The following is an 18839-nucleotide window of genomic DNA, read 5'->3' as shown; positions in this document are numbered from 1 at the left end:
GAATATTACTAACTGTATCACTATTTATTATACACCAGGTATATTAGAAATGCACTAAGAATTGATGTTTAATAAGTGTAATTCAATAAAATTCTAAAATATTATTTCTAAATATACTTTTTTAGCAAAGCATCGTAAAAACAACCGTTACAGTAGTTCACTTAAAGTACAATGTATCATGTAACTTTTTAGAAATAGATTAAATTACTACATTAGTAAATTTATATAAATTTATATATAATTTAAAAAATATATAATATAATATATATAATATATAATAATATATATAATTATAATATATATATATATATATATATATATATATATATATATATATATATATATATATATATATATATATTACATTAATATAACAGTTAAAATGTTAAATAACATTTATATGCCAAATAAAAAATGTTAAGTACATTTGTAACATTCTAAAAACTGTAGTACAGTGTATTAAAATACATAATACATAAATGTATTATAATTTACTGTAAGCATATTTAAAATATGGGGTAACATACATGAAGTAGTTTATATGTTTAAATGTTACTTAAGTATATTTAAAATAGTTTTAAAAAATTACAGTTAAGTACACTTAGCACAATTTAAGTAAGACTTTTGTACTATTTTTATACTGTAATTAAAGTATAATAAGTACAAAAAAGTTGTTCCATTTTAACACTCTTTAAATATACTGATTAATAATAATGTGGCTACAAGAACACTTTAGTGCACTATAGCATCATAATGCTTAGTATATTTTAATCTACTTTTTTTACTTGGAAAGTTGTAATACAATACCAAAAAAAACTTTTTTTTCAACGTTGTTTGCTATTAAAATCTATATAAATATACTATATACTATAAATATACAATAAATTAGATATTTTAAGCCTAATAAAGTTTATATATGAGGATTCATTAGGATCCGGTTCGACTCTGTGGTTTTAGTGAATCGGCTCCTTTAAACCGAATCACCCGGACGCGGTTGGTGTGTGAACAGGAAGTGCGGGGCTGGTGCGGGGCGCTGGGCTGTTTTGGGCTGTATTTTGCGGGATTTAGGGGTTTTATAAACTGCAGAAATGTCCCGAATCCGCCTGGATAAGCTGGCGGCTCTGTTCGAGCGGTACCGGGACTATGTGACTCGGAACCCGGGCGCCGCCTCGCAGCTGGAGAGCGCCGTGCGGACCCTGTCCTACCTGATAGCAGGTAACAGCGGGACATACTGCCACAAAACACCCAAAATACACCTTTAAACCCGGTTTAATCCACTCAGCACTGCTCCGGAGGATAATAGAGGAATTAATTCATCTATTTATCCATTAAAACACTTATTTAACACCTGAAAACTGCAGAAATCTGAAGCTGTTTTGGAGAAATTCGGGTAGCTAGCCTAAAGGGTACGTCTCAAATGGCTCCTAGCTCCCTAGGTAGGGAGCATCTGTAGTCCAGCAGAGCTTCTATAAGTTATATGTACTAGTGCATCTCAGAAAATTAGAATATTATTTTAAAAAGTTACTTTATTTTAGTAATTCAGTTTTTAAAAAATGTGAAACTCATTTATAAAGCCAATGAAAACCCCAAAAATCATTGTCTCAGAAAATTAGAATATTATATAAGACTCATTGGTACTTTTTTTGGCAGTGTGGGCAGTGTGCCAAGTCCTGCTGGAAAATGAAATCTGCATCTCCATAAAAGTTATCAGCGTCAGAGGGAAGCATGAAGTGCTGTAAGATTTTGCGGGAAAACAAAACTGCACTGACTTTAGACTTGATAATAAAACACAGTGGATCAACACCAGCAGATGACATGTCTCTCCAAACCATCACTGATTGTGGAAACTTTCATGGAGATGTGGATTTCATTTTCCAGCAGTACTTAGCACACTGCCAAAAGTACCAATTGCTCTTATATAATATTTTAATTTTCTGAGATACTCATCAACAACATTAAAAGAAATTAACGCATTTTATGTTTTGCCCTATGAAGGGAGCATAATGCTATTTGAGACACAGCCCCATGTTCACCTTTCCAAGCTCATTATTTCTCCAGGTGTTTATTTGTTACTTTCGCTTTCTGTTACCAGCAGCAATAATCCAACATTTTGAACCAATATCTCAACATTTAATTATGATTTATTGATCTGGAAACAATGACTCAGTATGACTAATCCAGAATCTGTATTTATTTTCTCTTATTTTTATGTAATATCTCCACTTGAAGGTCATACTATATCAGTCATAGTGACGTAATATCTTGGAACCATACAGTCTATGCTTGGAACCATTAGTTGCACTTATTTACTTGGCGCTGGACTTGTTGTAAAATATTGTATATACAAATGTTCAAAAAGCTTTGCGTTTAAAAAGCTCTCATGATGAAAAAGGGAATGCACTGTTATGACCAGACATGAATAAAATACTAGAGATCCAGACTTGAGTAAAAGTACTTTTAAGAGCGCTATTAAAAAAAGTGAATTAAGTAAAAGGTGAAGTGTTCTTTAAGCTCCACACTTAAGCAGAAGTATTAAAGTGTTTAACATTATTTGTACTTAAATATTATGAACGTAGTATATAGTAAAATGTAGCACTGAAGTACTGAAAGTAAAAGTACAGTACTGTGTTATTAGTGTATTTATTACAGAAAGCAGTGCTAAACTCAGAACGGGAGCAGCAAGATCTTCTTATAAGATCAGCTTGGTACTGTATAAAAAAAAATCATTATATACAAGGGGTCAGTGAAGACAGACAGATAAACAATGATGATAAAAATAAAAAATAAATAGGCCTTTTTGGCTGTAATTTCAAACTCGTACTTGCAGGAATATTTATTGTATGCCAGAAAAGGACCAAGCAATGCTGGCCACACTAGTTTAAAATTCATTAATTTAATCAGATTTTTATTTTATTCTTTTTATAAATTAAAGTTATACTATACAGTACCCCGACAAGGGTGCATTCCTAGAATAGACAGCTATACAGTGGGTAATAAAGGTGATCTAAACCCCTGATTTAGTTACCCTCAGCTCATCTGGGTGATGTATGGGTTTAGAGGCGGGGCAGGAGGGAGAGCTGATTGGCTGAGCTGCAGCAGCAGCAGTGTGCCTCTGATTAACTGATTTGCATATTGTGATGTTCCTGCCTACCAAAGTACACAGAAACACCATGCTTGACTATAGCACAGTGGAACCTGAGAGGGCGCTGCAGAGGCAGAAATTACCGCAATAAAAGCATTTATAAAACTTTAAGCAGGACTGGTATGTTCTATTACTTTAAAGAAACACATTTCAGCTATTAATGAAAAAATATGCTTTAGGGTTTTAGTGGTTCTTTAAAAATCTGATTGAACTAATTCAGTAAATACATAATCTAAATAATTTTTGCTCATTGTGTTTATTTTATGTTATTTGTTGTATTAATTTACAGCATTTTCACAAGTGTGCACTGCATCATGGGGATTGTAGTATATTCGTACCGACTGCATTTAAACGTTTGACTTTTGAAATCTACAACACACATTGTGCTTTATGTTGTTTAGTTGTAATTTATAAACTGTCTGTGATTGGATAGAATGAATTAATGCCTCACAACAGAAACAACAGGAAAAATAAACTTTATTTTGTTTTCTTTCCGCAGGTCGCTTTTCAGACTGCCATGAGCTCTCAGAGTTGGGTAAGATTGATCTGCTTATTAGAATTAAAGCATTATTAATTATTAATCTTTATATCAGAACTGCAGCTGCATGTGTGCTGAACTGCGGGGACGGGGAGCAGAAGGGTTCCAGTTGCTAGTTAGCTGTATATCCCACATCACTAGTGAAGTGATGCCCCAAAACCAGGAGGGTGAAGACTAGCACATGCCTCCTCCGATACATGTGAAGTCAGACTCCGCCTCTTTTTGAACTGCTGCTGATGCTGTAGCATTGCTAAGTAGCATCACAGCGCGGTTTTGATACATCAGCTCACAGACGCAGCCTTGTGCTGATCCACATCACCCTAGAAGTGATGAGGGGAAAGAGTGCCATCTCCTGTACCCACCCAGAGAAAGAGCAAGACCAATTGTGCTCTTTCTCAGGGCTCCGGCAGCTGATGGCAAGCAGCATGACCGGGATTTGAACCAGCGATATTGATAAAAGCATCAAATTTGTATTTGCTTTGCAATTTACTGTATTTACTTTTAATTGTTTATGTTTATGTTTTGTTTTATGTTAGTTTGCCTGTGTAGCATGTTAGCAGCACAATGTTAACAGGGTTGCCAGATTGCTACAGTGGGTTTCAAACAAAACCAGCCACAGATCAAATATAAATATGAAAATGAATGTAGCTTTATACACTAATCCATATTATTGCAAGAACTACTCAACTAAGTAAAGGAAAAAAATACTTAAAAAATAAAAATAAAAATGAAGGTCAGTGAAGGTGCAGTTGCAATGACAATCAAAAATGTTATGATGATGGAACTGGCACTCATCAGGATTGCCCCAGGTAAAAAAGAGCAAGAGTTTCCTCTGTTGGACAGGATAAGTTTATCAGAGTTACCAGCCTCAGAAACAAGCAACAGCAAGTTAACAGCTCCCCAGATAAGAGCATTTAAAAGCTTCTCCACAGAGTATTTTAGTTTGTTTAACACTGTTTTTAAGTTACTACATGATTCCTTATGTGTTCCTTCATAATCTGAATCACTTCACTATTCATTTATTATGTCGAAAAAAAAATACAAATATTAAAAAAGGTTTATATTCTTATCAATTCACTGTTTGTTGTGGTTTTTACAGTGTATTCAGCGTCTAACCTGTTGGTGTTGTTAAACGATGGGATTCTGAGAAAGGGGCTCTCCAGGACTCTGCCGGTGGTAAATATTCTTGTTTGACATTTCTCTCTCAGTCCGTCTTCATCCCTCTATCACATGTACAGACAGACTCTCTGCAGCACTGACTCAATCCCCTGATCTCTATCTGTAAATCTCTATACTCTCCTCCATTCAGTAGCTTAACCTTCACCTCAACATTCAGACTGAGAGAGAGAGAGAGAGAGACTCGGAGTGAGAGAGAGACTCGGAGAGGGAGAGAGACAGACAGACACAGAGAGCGAGGAAGAGATTCAGAGAGAGAAAAAGAGAAACTGAATGACAGGTGAGGTCAAAACTTCTTCAGTGTGAAAAATTTAAAGAAACACCTTTTTTATAAACAGATTTAAAGATTTAATTCCAAATTTAAACATTTTTCACAAATAGAAAAATTATGAATTGCTCTGGGAGAGGGGCACAATGCCTGAGAGAAAGTGGATAACACACCTCAAAATAAGACCTTTAAAGTCCTGAGGACCCCCACCTCAGAGAAAGCGATTATTATTATATAATTATAATTATTGATATTTTATTTTATGCTAATAAAGCTTATTGAATTTAATTGAATTGAACTGAGAAACACACAAAAAGTAAAGCCTCAGAGAAGGAGAGAGAGAGTTAGAGGAAGGTAGAAAGAAAGAGAGAGAGATAGAGAGACACACAAAGAGGAAGAGAGTAAGATTGAGGAAGAGAGAGAGAGACAAACACAGGAAGAGAGGGAGACTTGGAGAAAGAGAGAGACTCACAGAGGCAGAGAGATACTCAAAGGGAGGAAGAGAGAGACTCTGAGAGGAAAAGAGAGACACTGAAGAAGAGAGAAAGACTCAGAGAGAGATAGAGAGACACACAAAGAGGAAGAGAGTAAGATTGAGGAAGAGAGAGTGAGACAAACACAGGAAGAGAGGGAGACTTAGAGAAAGAGAGAGACTCACAGAGGCAGAGAGATACTCAAAGGGAGGAAGAGAGAGACTCACAGGGAGGAAGAGAGAATCTGTAGGAGGAAAAGGAGAGACTCTGAGGGAGGGAGATAGAAAGAGAGAGAGAACCTCGGAGAAAAAGAGAAATTAGAAAGAAACTAAGGGAGAGATAGAGAGAGAAAGACATAGAGGAAGAGAGAGAGACTCACACACAGAGGGAGAAAGAGAGAGAGAGAGAGAGAGAGAGAGAGACACACACAGAGGAAGAGAGAAAGACAGACTCAGAGGAAGAGAAAGAGAGACTCAGAAGGAGGGAGATAGAAAGAGACTCAGAGAGAGATACACACAGAGGGAGAGATGGAGAGAGTAAGAAACGCACAGAGGAAGAGAGGGTATCCTTCCCTCTCTTTCTCTCTGTCTGTCTGTCTCTCATTTGTCTATATATCTCTGGTAGTCAGTGCGTTATGTAAGCTGCTGATTGGATGTGGTGGCGCTGTGTGGGGTTGGCATGGAGACAGGTATAACGCTGGTAAAGGGGTTTGAAAGGAAGCGTCTGTCCCTGACTGGAGAGACAAATCACTGGTGGAAAAACAAGAGCTCCACTGATGCATCACTTCCTGTTCAGTATATGAAGCGTGCTGTTGTTTTTGTGATTAAATAAATGTGTTTATTAGGTCGGGTAAAAACATACAGAGTCCTGTCAGACGCACTGTTGATAGATTAGGGCTGTAGATCTAGACCTTTCCCACAGTGTCGTCAGTCTCTGAATATCAGTGTTACGCTATTTCCTTCTGCACTCACATGCAAGTGTGAAAAAGGGTTATTTGGCAACCTAATCTATTAAGCTGAAGAAAAACACTTGTTTGGAGTAAAGGCGAAAATTGAAGGTCCTTTTTTGGCTGTTTTCAGCAAAATAATTTGAATTGTTAAATATTTAGTGCGTTCCTAATCATTGAGATTTCCAGTTAGGCAAAAAGACAGACATAGAGACAGACAAATAGATAGATAGACAGAAAGACAGACAAATAGATAATCATATAGACAAAAATATATACATATAGACAGACAGACAAAATGATATCTAGACATGTACACAGATAGACATATAGACAGATAGTTGGACAAAAAGTTAGACATAGGCAGACAGACAAAAAGATATACATATAGACAGACAGACCAAAAGATAACTAGACAGATAGACGTATAGATGGACGGGTAGAAAAAAAGTTAGACATATAGACATGAAGACAAAAATATACATAAAGACAGACAGACAAGAAGATAGCTAGACATGCAGACAGATAGACATGTAAACAGACAGTTGGACAAAAAGGTAGAAACATAGACAGACACACATATATAGACAGACAGACGAGAAGATAGACATATATATAAATATACTTATACACAGACAGACAATAAGATAAGATAAGATAAGATAATCCTTTATTAATCCCACAATGGGGAAATTTACCATGTTACAGCAGTGCAGAGTAAAGGACAGAGAAACAGGTCAGGAAAAGGTAAATACAAATAAATATAGCCGCAAGCGGCAATCATCGGGTTCAAGCACCAACTTGCACAATGGTGCCTACTGGAGCATTGAATGGTGATGTGTAAGAAGGTCTAATATGATTGGAGATGCCCTGTCACATTTAGAAATTATCAAGTTTTTCACCTGTTATTAATGTTGAGCAGAGGCCTTTCAACCTGATCAGTGCTTAAATTCACATGTAAATCTAGTGAACTTTGTAGGATATTCATTAAGTGCGTTAGAACTAGTCAAAAGGTGTCTACATGTTATTGGTATTGATCAGGTGGCTTCAACCAGAATGTTCACAAAGTGGTATTCAGATTGACCTTTGAACCTTTGCAGAACAAGCTGAAATGTTTGACCAAACAAGTTTAAATTAACACAAAGGAGTGAATGTTCTGATATGACATGTAATTACGAAGTTATTATAAATCTAGTTCTGAATTAAATGGCGCTTCATCAAGCACCAACTAGCACAATGGTGCCTACTAGAGCATAGGATGGTGATGTGTAAGAAGGTCTAACACAATTGGAGACATTCTGTCACATTTAAAATGATCAAAAGTCTTTCACCTGTTATTAATGTTGAGAAGAGGCACAAAGGAGTGAATGTTCTGATATGACATGTAATGTCAAGTTATTCTTAATCTAGTTCTGTATTAAATGGCGCTTCATCAGAGTGATATTGTACAGAGGTCTTTAACATTGTGAGATTACAGCAAATACTGCAGAGTTACAGCAATTTAGGTTAGAAATTCCAAGGACGCACAGATTGCTTGATGCCTGGAGAGTATTGTATGTGAAATTTTCACAAATGTTTTTAATGAACATTTACCTAGAGACTCTACAGTGTGCAGCAAGACTGAAATGGAGGTGATAGGCCAAATATCCAGAGAGTAGTTTCAATATAGCTATTTTCAAACAATTAGCAATTATGAATGAACAAAGCACTTTTTAAACATAGTTGTATTGAGAAATTTGTCAGAGCCACTGTACTAAATATGGCAAAAATAATTAGATGTCAAAATAGTACAGCATGATTGACATATACTCGTTTTTTTGGAACAGCGCCCCCCAGTGGGCGGATTGTTTCAGCACTTTGCAGGTCACTACAGTGTCTCCACCTGAACATAACTGCCAAATATCATCCAGATTGGGCAACATTCAGCCTGCCAAAATGTCTGCTGAATGCTGATTGGCTGATGGTGTTCAGCCATGTTGATTGATTAAGTTGCCCTTTGAACATCCTTTAGAGGCTGTATGATAGATTCTGCATGCAAAGTTTCAACTTGCTAGGTTGCACGGTTGCTGAGAAACAGTGCTCCAAATTTACCTCTTGAAGTGAATGGGGCATATATCCGGAAGGACTAATTTGCATATGGCGGCCATATTGTTTACATATTTCAACTTTTTCTTAATGAATATTGAAGCGCATGCTCTCACGAGTGTTTTGATACCAAACATGCCAGGATTGGTCAAAATTCCTAGGACTAGTTTGCAAAAGTAGGTTTTGCATATTATGCAAATTAGCACAAAATCTATATAGACGGAAGTGCATGGTCCAAATTGGAAAGTTGTTGGTATTGACCCAAGGAATCCATCAAAAAAAGAATTTTGAATGTAGGTCTTATGGTTTTTGAGTTATTGAGAAAATTGTGAAAAATGAATTTCCTTGTTTATAGCGCCACCACTTGACCAATCGGTGCCATTTTTGTTGTCCACCGAGATGCACTGATCCTACATCTACCTACCAAGTTTCATTTCTCTATGACTTACGGTTTAGGCTGCACAACTGTTTTTACAGGAGAAAAAGAATAATAATAATAATAAATATAGCCGCAAGCGGCGATTTACGGGGTTCGAGCGTTACAGGCAAAGAGACCCCTGGAGGCCAGTTAGGCTTAAAACATGTTGCCGGTTGACCGGCATCGCCAAACTGGATGAGGATGACCAGCATGACCGTGAAGACCAAGCTAGATTACCAGCATGACTAATCTGGATGACAAACTTGTTGACCATATTGACCAAGCTGGAAGACCATAATGACCAAACTGGATGACCAGCATGGCAAAGGTGGTTGGCCAGTATGACCAAGCTGGAAGACCACCATTACTATGAGGACAAAGCTGAATGACCAGCAGGACCATAATGACCAATGTGAATGGCCAGCATGACCAAGCTGGATGGCCAGCATAACCAAGCTGGGTGACCAGCGTGACCATAAAGACCATAATGGCAATGCTAGATGAGTGGTGTGAGTAAACTAGTTGAAAAGCATTGATAAATTGAGCTGTAGTGTTCATCAGGTTTTATGTGGTGTCTTACTGCACTCTAGTGCGCATTTGGTGAAACAAATTCAGTTCTTAAATTGAAAAAACACAAGGCATAAAAAGGGCATATAAATAACCCGTATATAGTATATAAGTTTTGACCTGATTAACATTCCGCCTGTTAAAAGCTTGCTGGAATGTGATTGGCTAATAGTGACCACAAAAGTGTCCATATCAAATTTTCATTTGGTGTACCATTAGTGCATGGGCCATAGATGATAATTGGCTAGGATGACCTTGATAGATTGTATGGTTCTAGAGAAACAGCTATCGAGCATTGGCCCCGCCCCCTGGGGGTGTATGTCTACTTAAACTGACAGGGTATCTGAGAATCATGTAATGATCAAAGGACTGAAGTGGTATTAGTGTCAGGTTAAGCATTCAAAAGTTATAAGTGTTAAAGACATTTTACTGCACCATGGTAGAACTCATTTGCATATGGCGGCCATATTGTTTATAAATGTAAAGATTTTTCTAATAATTATTGAGGAGTAAGCTCTGCTGAACTGTTTGACACCAAACATGTCATGATTGGTCAAGGATCCAAGGACAAGATCTCAAAAGTAGGTTTGGCATATTATGCAAATTTAAAAAAAAAATAAGTGGGTGGAGCATAAACAAGAATGACCCAGGCGGCTGACCAGCATGAACAAGAAGGATAAATATGTTCAATTAAGCAAGACAAGCAAGATTGAATAAGTTCAGCAGAGCTTTAATTTAGAATAATTCACCTGTAGCTGTTTCACCAAATGACCACCAGAGCGCAGCAAGAGACCACATATAACCTGCTGGAAATCTATCACTCTATCAGAAAGACAGAACATTCCCTATCAGTGTGTTTCTATTTATTAAAAAGAGAAGAAAAGTCCGATTGGGCTCCAAATTGGTACTCATGATCAAGTGGTCCGTATATACATGTATGTAAATTTGTGTGTTGATAGGGTCAAAGGTTCCTGACTTCTGACCATTTAGGTTTGAAAAAAGTGATAATACAGGCTTATGGCCTACAAAATGGCTGTTGCTCTTTGGCCATATTAGAGGCAAAAAATATCTGATTTGGCTCAAAATTTGCAATCAGGATCACAATATCAGTCTATATATGTATGTCAATTTCTGTGTCAATAGGGTCAAAGGTTCCTGACTTCTGTCCATTTAGATTTGAAAAAAGCGATAATACAGGCTTGAGGCCTACAAAATCGCTGTAGTTTTCCAGCCGTTGTAGAGGGAAAACATGTCCGATTTGGCTGAAAATTTGCAATCAAGATCAGATTATCAGTCTATATATGTGTATAAATTTGTGTGTTGATAGGGTGAAAGGTTCCTGTCTTCTGTCCATTTAGGTTGGAAAATAGCGATAAATAGAATAAATTGAAAATAGTTATTTTTTCACTGTAGAGCCTACTGAAGACTTATTTGGCTCATACTTGGCACATGTACTTCAAATGTCATTCTTAATTAGTAGCTTCAACAGTTTTGGCATGTTTTAAACTTTGACAGAGTTTTGGCCAAATAACTCTGAAAAGGCTTTCACGTACATGTTTGATCAAGGTTTATGGGCCTCAAATAGTTAAAATGTCAAGATTTTTTTGATAATTATTTACCTACAGGCTCTCAAGATTGCATCAAGACCAAATTTGTTTTGATTGATTAAGGACTTAAAGACAAGTTCGAAAAGAGCAATTTTTACTCTTTTGGCCACTGATGAAAATTTTTGCATTTTTGGTAAATACATGTAATTACAAAGTTGTAAAGGCTACAGCAAAGTATACAACTAAAAAAGAATAACAAGCCTAGGCCACTTGTACCTTTAGATATAACTGATTTTCTGCTATAGCGCCCCCTTGAGGCCAATCAACGCCATATTTTAATGGATGATAGAAGGCCCTGAGATACATGTAGGGTATAAGTATCGTCCTGATTGGTCATTGTTTAGCCTGTCAAAAGCTTGCTGGAATCTAATTGGCTAATAACGATTGCAAAAATTTGCATATCAAATTTTCCTTCTGTAAAACATTAGGACATAGGCCATAGATGATACATGCCAAAGGAGAGCTTCATAGCTTGTACGGTTCCTGAGAAACAGATTTTTAGCTTTGGCTCCGCCCCCTGGGGGCGTATGTCTACACAGATTGAGGGGCTACCTAAGAATTATGTTGGCATCAAAGTTGTAAAGTGGCATTAGTGTAGGTTTAAGCATTCAAAAGTTACAGCTGTTAGAGTAAATTTGGGTGTGCCACGGTAAGATTAATTTGCATATGGCGGCCATATTGTTTACAAATTTCACAATTTTTTCGATAATTATTGAGGTTGGGACTCTGCTGAGTTGTTTGACACCAAATATGACAGGATTGGTCAATGACCCTAGGACAAGTTCTCAAAAGTAGGTTTTGCATATTATGCTAAATAGCAAAAAATCTAAGTGGGCGGAGCTTAGTGGTTCTATTGACCTTTTTGATTTGCCATTAACCAAGGAATCATATAATGCAAGAATTTTTGCTCTAGCTATCAGGGCGTAGGAGTTACGAGGCCAAACGCGTTGACCTTCGCCATAGCGCCCCCTTGAGGCCGATCGGGCTCATCTTTTGAATCTGAGTAGCGGTGAGAAGTACTACCATATGACCAAGTCTCAGCCCTGTAGGCCTTACGGTTTCTTCTGCCCAATCACTTCTATGGCAGAAAAAGAATAAGAACTATAATAATAATAATAATAATAATAATAATAATAATAATAATCAGAACAATTACAATAGGGTTTCTAGCACTACGTGCTCGAACCCCTAATAATAAATATAGCCGCAAGCGGCGATTTACGGGGTTCGAGCGTTACAGGCAAAGAGACCCCTGGAGGCCAGTTAGGCTTAAAACATGTTGCCGGTTGACCGGCATCGTCAAACTGGATGAGGATGACCAGCATGACCGTGAAGACCAAGCTAGATTACCAGCATGACTAATCTGGATGACAAACTTGTTGACCATATTGACCAAGCTGGAAGACCATAATGACCAAACTGGATGACCAGCATGGCAAAGGTGGTTGGCCAGTATGACCAAGCTGGAAGACCACCAATACTATGAGGACAAAGCTGAATGACCAGCAGGACCATAATGACCAATGTGAATGGCCAGCATGACCAAGCTGGATGGCCAGCATAACCAAGCTGGGTGACCAGCGTGACCATAAAGACCATAATGGCAATGCTAGATGAGTGGTGTGAGTAAACTAGTTGAAAAGCTTTGATAAATTGAGCTGTAGTGTTCATCAGGTTTTATGTGGTGTCTTACTGCACTCTAGTGCGCATTTGGTGAAACAAATTCAGTTCTTAAATTGAAAAAACACAAGGCATAAAAAGGGCATATAAATAACCCGTATATAGTATATAAGTTTTGACCTGATTAACATTCCGCCTGTTAAAAGCTTGCTGGAATGTGATTGGCTAATAGTGACCACAAAAGTGTCCATATCAAATTTTCATTTGGTGTACCATTAGTGCATGGGCCATAGATGATAATTGGCTAGGATGACCTTGATAGCTTGTATGGTTCTAGAGAAACAGCTATCGAGCATTGGCCCCGCCCCCTGGGAGTGTATGTCTACTTAAACTGACAGGGTATCTGAGAATCATGTAATGATCAAAGGACTGAAGTGGTATTAGTGTCAGGTTAAGCATTCAAAAGTTATAAGTGTTAAAGACATTTTACTACACCATGGTAGAACTCATTTGCATATGGCGGCCATATTGTTTATAAATGTAAAGGTTTTTTTAATAATTATTGAGGAGTAAGCTCTGCTGAACTGTTTGACACCAAACATGTCATGATTGGTCAAGGATCCAAGGACAAGATCTCAAAAGTAGGTTTTGCATATTATGCAAATTTAAAAAAAAATTAAGTGTGTGGAGCATAAACAAGAATGACCCAGGTGGCTGAGTAGCATGACCAAGAAGGATAAATATGTTCAATTAAGCAAGACAAGCAAGATTGAATAAGTTCAGCAGAGCTTTAATTTAGAATAATTCAAATGTAACTGTTTCACCAAATGACCACCAGAGCGCAGCAAGAGACCACATATAACCTGCTGGAAATCTATCACTCTATAAGTAAGACAGAACATTCCCTATCAGTGTGTTTCTATTTATTACAAAGAGAGGAAAAGTCCGATTGGGCTCCAAATTGGTACTCATGATCAACTGGTCTGTATATACATGTATGTAAATTTGTGTGTTGATAGGGTCAAATGTTCCTTACTTCTGACCATTTAGGTTTGAAAAAAGTGATAATACAGGCTTATGGCCTACAAAATGGCTGTTGCTCTTTGGCCATATTAGAGGCAAAAAATATCTGATTTGGCTCAAAATTTGCAATCATGATCACAATATCAGTCTATATATGTATGTCAATTTCTGTGTCAATAGGGTCAAAGGTTCCTGACTTCTGTCAATTTAGATTTGAAAAAAGCGATAATACAGGCTTGAGGCCTACAAAATCGCTGTAGTTTTCCAGCCGTTGTAGAGGCAAAACATGTCCGATTTGGCTGAAAATTTGCAATCAAGATCAGATTATCAGTCTATATATGTGTATAAATTTGTGTGTTGATAGGGTGAAAGGTTCATGTCTTCTGTCCATTTAGGTTGGAAAATAGCGATAAATGGAATAAATTGAAAATAGTTATTTTTTCACTGTAGAGCCTACTGAAGACTTATTTGGCTCATACATGGCACATGTGCTTCAAATGTCATTGTTAATTAGTAGCTTCAACAGTTTTGGCATGTTTTAAACTTTGACAGAGTTTTGGCCAAATAACTCTGAAAAGGCTTTCACGTACATGTTTGATCAAGGTTTATGGGCCTCAAATAGTTAAAATGTCAAGATTTTTTTGATAATTATTTACCTACGGGGTCTCAAGATTGCATCAAGACCAAAATTGTTTTGATTGATTAAGGACTTAAAGACAAGTTCGAAAAGAGCAATTTTTACTCTTTTGGCCACTGAAGAAAATCTTTGCATTTTTGGTAAACACATGCAATTAGGAAGTTGTAAAGGCTACAGCAAAGTATACAACTAAAAAAGAATTACAAGCCTAGGCCACTTGTACCTTTAGATATAACTGATTTTCTGCTATAGCGCCCCCTTGAGGCCAATGAACGCCATATTTTAATGGATGATAGAAGGCCCTCATATACATGTAGGGTATAAGTATCGTCCTGATTGGTCATTGTTTAGCCTGTCAAAAGCTGGCTGGAAACTGATTGGCTAATAGCGATCGCAAAAATTTGCATATCAAATTTTCCTTCTGTAAAACATTAGGGCATAGGCCATAGATGATACATGCCAAAGGAGAGCTTCGTAGCTTGTACGGTTCCTGAGAAACAGATTTTTAGCTTTGGCTCCGCCCCCTGGGGGCGTATGTCTACACAGATTGACGGGCTACCTCAGAATCATGTTGGCATCATAGGTTTAAAGTGGCATTAGTGTAGGTTTAAGCATTCAAAAGTTACAGCTGTTAGAGTAAATTTGGGTTTGCCAAGGTAAGATTAATTTGCATATGCGGCCATACTGTTTGCAAATTTCAAATTTTTTTTTGATAATTATTGAGGTTCGGACTCTGCTGAGTTGTTTGACACCAAATATGACAGGATTGGTCAATGACCCTAGGACAAGTTCTCAAAAGTAGGTTTTGCATATTATGCTAAATAGCAAAAAATCTAAGTGGGCGGAGCTTAGTGGTTCTATTAACCTTTTTGATTTGCCATTAACCAAGGAATCATATAATGCAAGAACTTTTGCTCTAGCTATCAGGGCGTAGGAGTTACGGGGCCAAACGCGTTGACCTTCGCCATAGCGCCCCCTTGAGGCCGATCGGGCTCATCTTTTGAATCTGAGTAGCGGTGAGAAGTACTACCATATGACCAAGTCTCAGCCCTGTAGGCCTTACGGTTTCTTCTGCCCGATCACTTCTATGGCAGAAAAAGAATAAGAACTATAATAATAATAATAATAATAAATATAGCCGCAAGCGGCGATTTACGGGGTTCGAGCGTCACAGGCAAAGAGGCCCCTGGAGGCCAGTTAGGCTTAAAACCTGTTGCTGGTTGACCGTCATCACCAAACTGGATAACCAAGCTGGGTGACCAGCGTGACCATAAAGACCATAATGGCAATGCTAGATGAGTGGTGTGAGTAAACTAGTTGAAAAGCATTGATAAATTGAGCTGTAGTGTTCATCAGGTTTTATGTGGTGTCTTACTGCACTCTAGTGGGCATTTGGTGAAACAAATTCAGTTCTTAAATTGAAAAAACACAAGGCATAAAAAGGGCATATAAATAACCCGTATATAGTATATAAGTTTTGACCTGATTAACATTCCGCCTGTTAAAAGCTTGCTGGAATGTGATTGGCTAATAGTGACCACAAAAGTGTCCATATCAAATTTTCATTTGGTGTACCATTAGTGCATGGGCCACAGATGATAATTGGCTAGGATGACCTTGATAGCTTGTATGGTTCTAGAGAAACAGCTATCGAGCATTGGCCCCGCCCCCTGGGGGTGTATGTCTACTTAAACTGACAGGGTATCTGAGAATCATGTAATGATCAAAGGACTGAAGTGGTATTAGTGTCAGGTTAAGCATTCAAAAGTTATGTGTTAAAGACATTTTACTGCACCATGGTAGAACTCATTTGCATATGGCGGCCATATTGTTTATAAATGTAAAGATTTTTTTAATAATTATTGAGGAGTAAGCTCTGCTGAACTGTTTGACACCAAACATGTCATGATTGGTCAAGGAGCCAAGGACAAGATCTCAAAAGTAAGTTTTGCATATTATGCAAATAAAAAAAAAATTAAGTGGGTGGAGCATAAACAAGAATGACCCAGGCGGCTGACTAGCATGACCAAGAAGGATAAAGATCTTCAATTAAGCAAGACAAGCAAGATTGAATAAGTTCAGCAGAGCTTTAATTTAGAATAATTCAACTGTAACTGTTTCACCAAATGACCACCAGAGCGCAGCAAGAGACCACATATAACCTGCTGGAAATCTATCACTCTATAAGTAAGACAGAACATTCCCTATCAGTGTGTTTCTATTTATTAAAAAGAGAAGAAAAGTCCGATTGGGCTCCAAATTGGTACTCATGATCAAGTGGTCTGTATATACATGAATGTAAATTTGTGTGTTGATAGGGTCAAAGGTTCCTGACTTCTGACCATTTAGGTTTGAAAAAAGTGATAATACAGGCTTATGGCCTACAAAATGGCTGTTGCTCTTTGGCCATATTAGAGGCAAAAAATATCTGATTTGGCTCAAAATTTGCAATCAAGATCACAATATCAGTCTATATATGTATGTCAATTTCTGTGTCAATAGGGTCAAAGGTTCCTGACTTCTGTCAATTTAGATTTGAAAAAAGCGATAATACAGGCTTGAGGCCTACAAAATCGTTGTAGTTTTCCAGCCGTTGTAGAGGCAAAACATGTCCGATTTGGCTGAAAATTTGCAATCAAGATCACAATATCAGTCTATATATGTGTATAAATTTGTCTGTTGATAGGGTGAAAGGTTCCTGTCTTCTGTCCATTTAGGTTGGAAAATAGCGATAAATAGAATAAATTGAAAATAGTTATTGTTTCACTGTAGAGCCTACTGACGACTTATTTGGCTCATACTTGGCACATGTGCTTCAAATGTCATTGATAATTAGTAGCTTCAACAGTTTTGGCATGTTTTAAACTTTGACAGAGTTTTGGCCAAATAACTCTGAAAAGGCTTTCACGTACATGTTTGATCAAGGTTTATGGGCCTCAATTAGTTAAAATGTCAAGATTTTTTTGATAATTATTTACCTACAGGGTCTCAAGATTGCATCAAGACCAAATTTGTTTTGATTGATTAAGGACTTAAAGACAAGTTCGAAAAGAGCAATTTTTACTCTTTTGGCCACTGATGAAAATCTTTGCATTTTTGGTAAACACATGTAATTACAAAGTTGTAAAGGCTACAGCAAAGTATACAACTAAAAAAGAATAACAAGCCTAGGCCACTTGTACCTTTAGATATAACTGATTTTCTGCTATAGCGCCCCCTTGAGGCCAATCAACGCCATATTTTAATGGATGATAGAAGGCCCTGAGATACATGTAGGGTATAAGTATCGTCCTGATTGGTCATTGTTTAGCATGTCAAAAGCTTGCTGGAAACTGATTGGCTAATAACGATCGCAAAAATTTGCATATCAAATTTTCCTTCTGTAAAACATTAGGACATAGGCCATAGATGATACATGTCAAAGGAGAGCTTCATAGCTTGTACGGTTCCTGAGAAACAGATTTTTAGCTTTGGCTCCGCCCCCTGGGGGCGTATGTCTACACAGATTGACGGGCTACCTCAGAATCATGTTGGCATCAAAGTTGTAAAGTGGCATTAGTGTAGGTTTAAGCATTCAAAAGTTACAGCTGTTAGAGTAAATTTGGGTGTGCCACGGTAAGATTAATGTGCATATGGCGGCCATATTGTTTACAAATTTCACAATTTTTTCGATAATTATTGAAGTTGGGACTCTGCTGAGTTGTTTGACACCAAAAATGACAGGATTGGTCAATGACCCTAGGACAAGTTCTCAAAAGTAGGTTTTGCATATTATGCTAAATAGCAAAAAATCTAAGTGGGCGGAGCTTAGTGGTTCTATTGACCTTTTTGATTTGCCATTAACCAAGGAATCATATAATGCAAGAATTTTTGCTCTAGCTATCAGGGCGTAGGAGTTACGGGGCCAAACGCGTTGACCTTCGCCATAGCGCCCCCTTGAGGCCGATCGGGCTCATCTTTTGAATCTGAGTAGCGGTGAGAAGTACTACCATATGACCAAGTCTCAGCCCTGTAGGCCTTACGGTTTCTTCTGCCCAATCACTTCTATGGCAGAAAAAGAATAAGAACTATAATAAATATAGCCGCAAGCGGCGATTCACGGGGTTCGAGCGTTACAGGCAAAGAGACCCCTGGAGGCCAGTTAGGCTTAAAACATGTTGCCGGTTGACCGGCATCGCCAAACTGGATGAGGATGACCAGCATGACCGTGAAGACCAAGCCAGATTACCAGCATGACTAATCTGGATGACAAACTTGTTGACCATATTGACCAAGCTGGAAGACCATAATGACCAAACTGGATGACCAGCATGGCAAAGGTGGTTGGCCAGTATGAACA

General features: G+C 37.7%; 1 protein-coding gene across 1 annotated transcript in view; it reads left to right on the top strand.

Moving 5' to 3' along the window:
- The first annotated feature begins 992 nt into the window (after nt 1-992).
- The window catches only part of pex16 (peroxisomal biogenesis factor 16), a 41603-nt gene continuing 23756 nt past the window's right edge, over nt 993-18839 (top strand). The window contains exons 1-3 of the mRNA XM_022665992.2: nt 993-1215; nt 3642-3677; nt 4780-4856. Of these exons, the coding sequence (XP_022521713.1) occupies nt 1089-1215; nt 3642-3677; nt 4780-4856 (240 nt within the window). The 5' untranslated portion in view covers nt 993-1088. The remainder of the gene's footprint in view (nt 1216-3641; nt 3678-4779; nt 4857-18839) is intronic.

Source organism: Astyanax mexicanus, chromosome 9 (genome assembly GCF_023375975.1).
Source record: "Astyanax mexicanus isolate ESR-SI-001 chromosome 9, AstMex3_surface, whole genome shotgun sequence".
Lineage (NCBI taxonomy): Eukaryota > Metazoa > Chordata > Actinopteri > Characiformes > Acestrorhamphidae > Astyanax > Astyanax mexicanus.
This window is presented reverse-complemented; position numbering and strand designations above follow the sequence as displayed.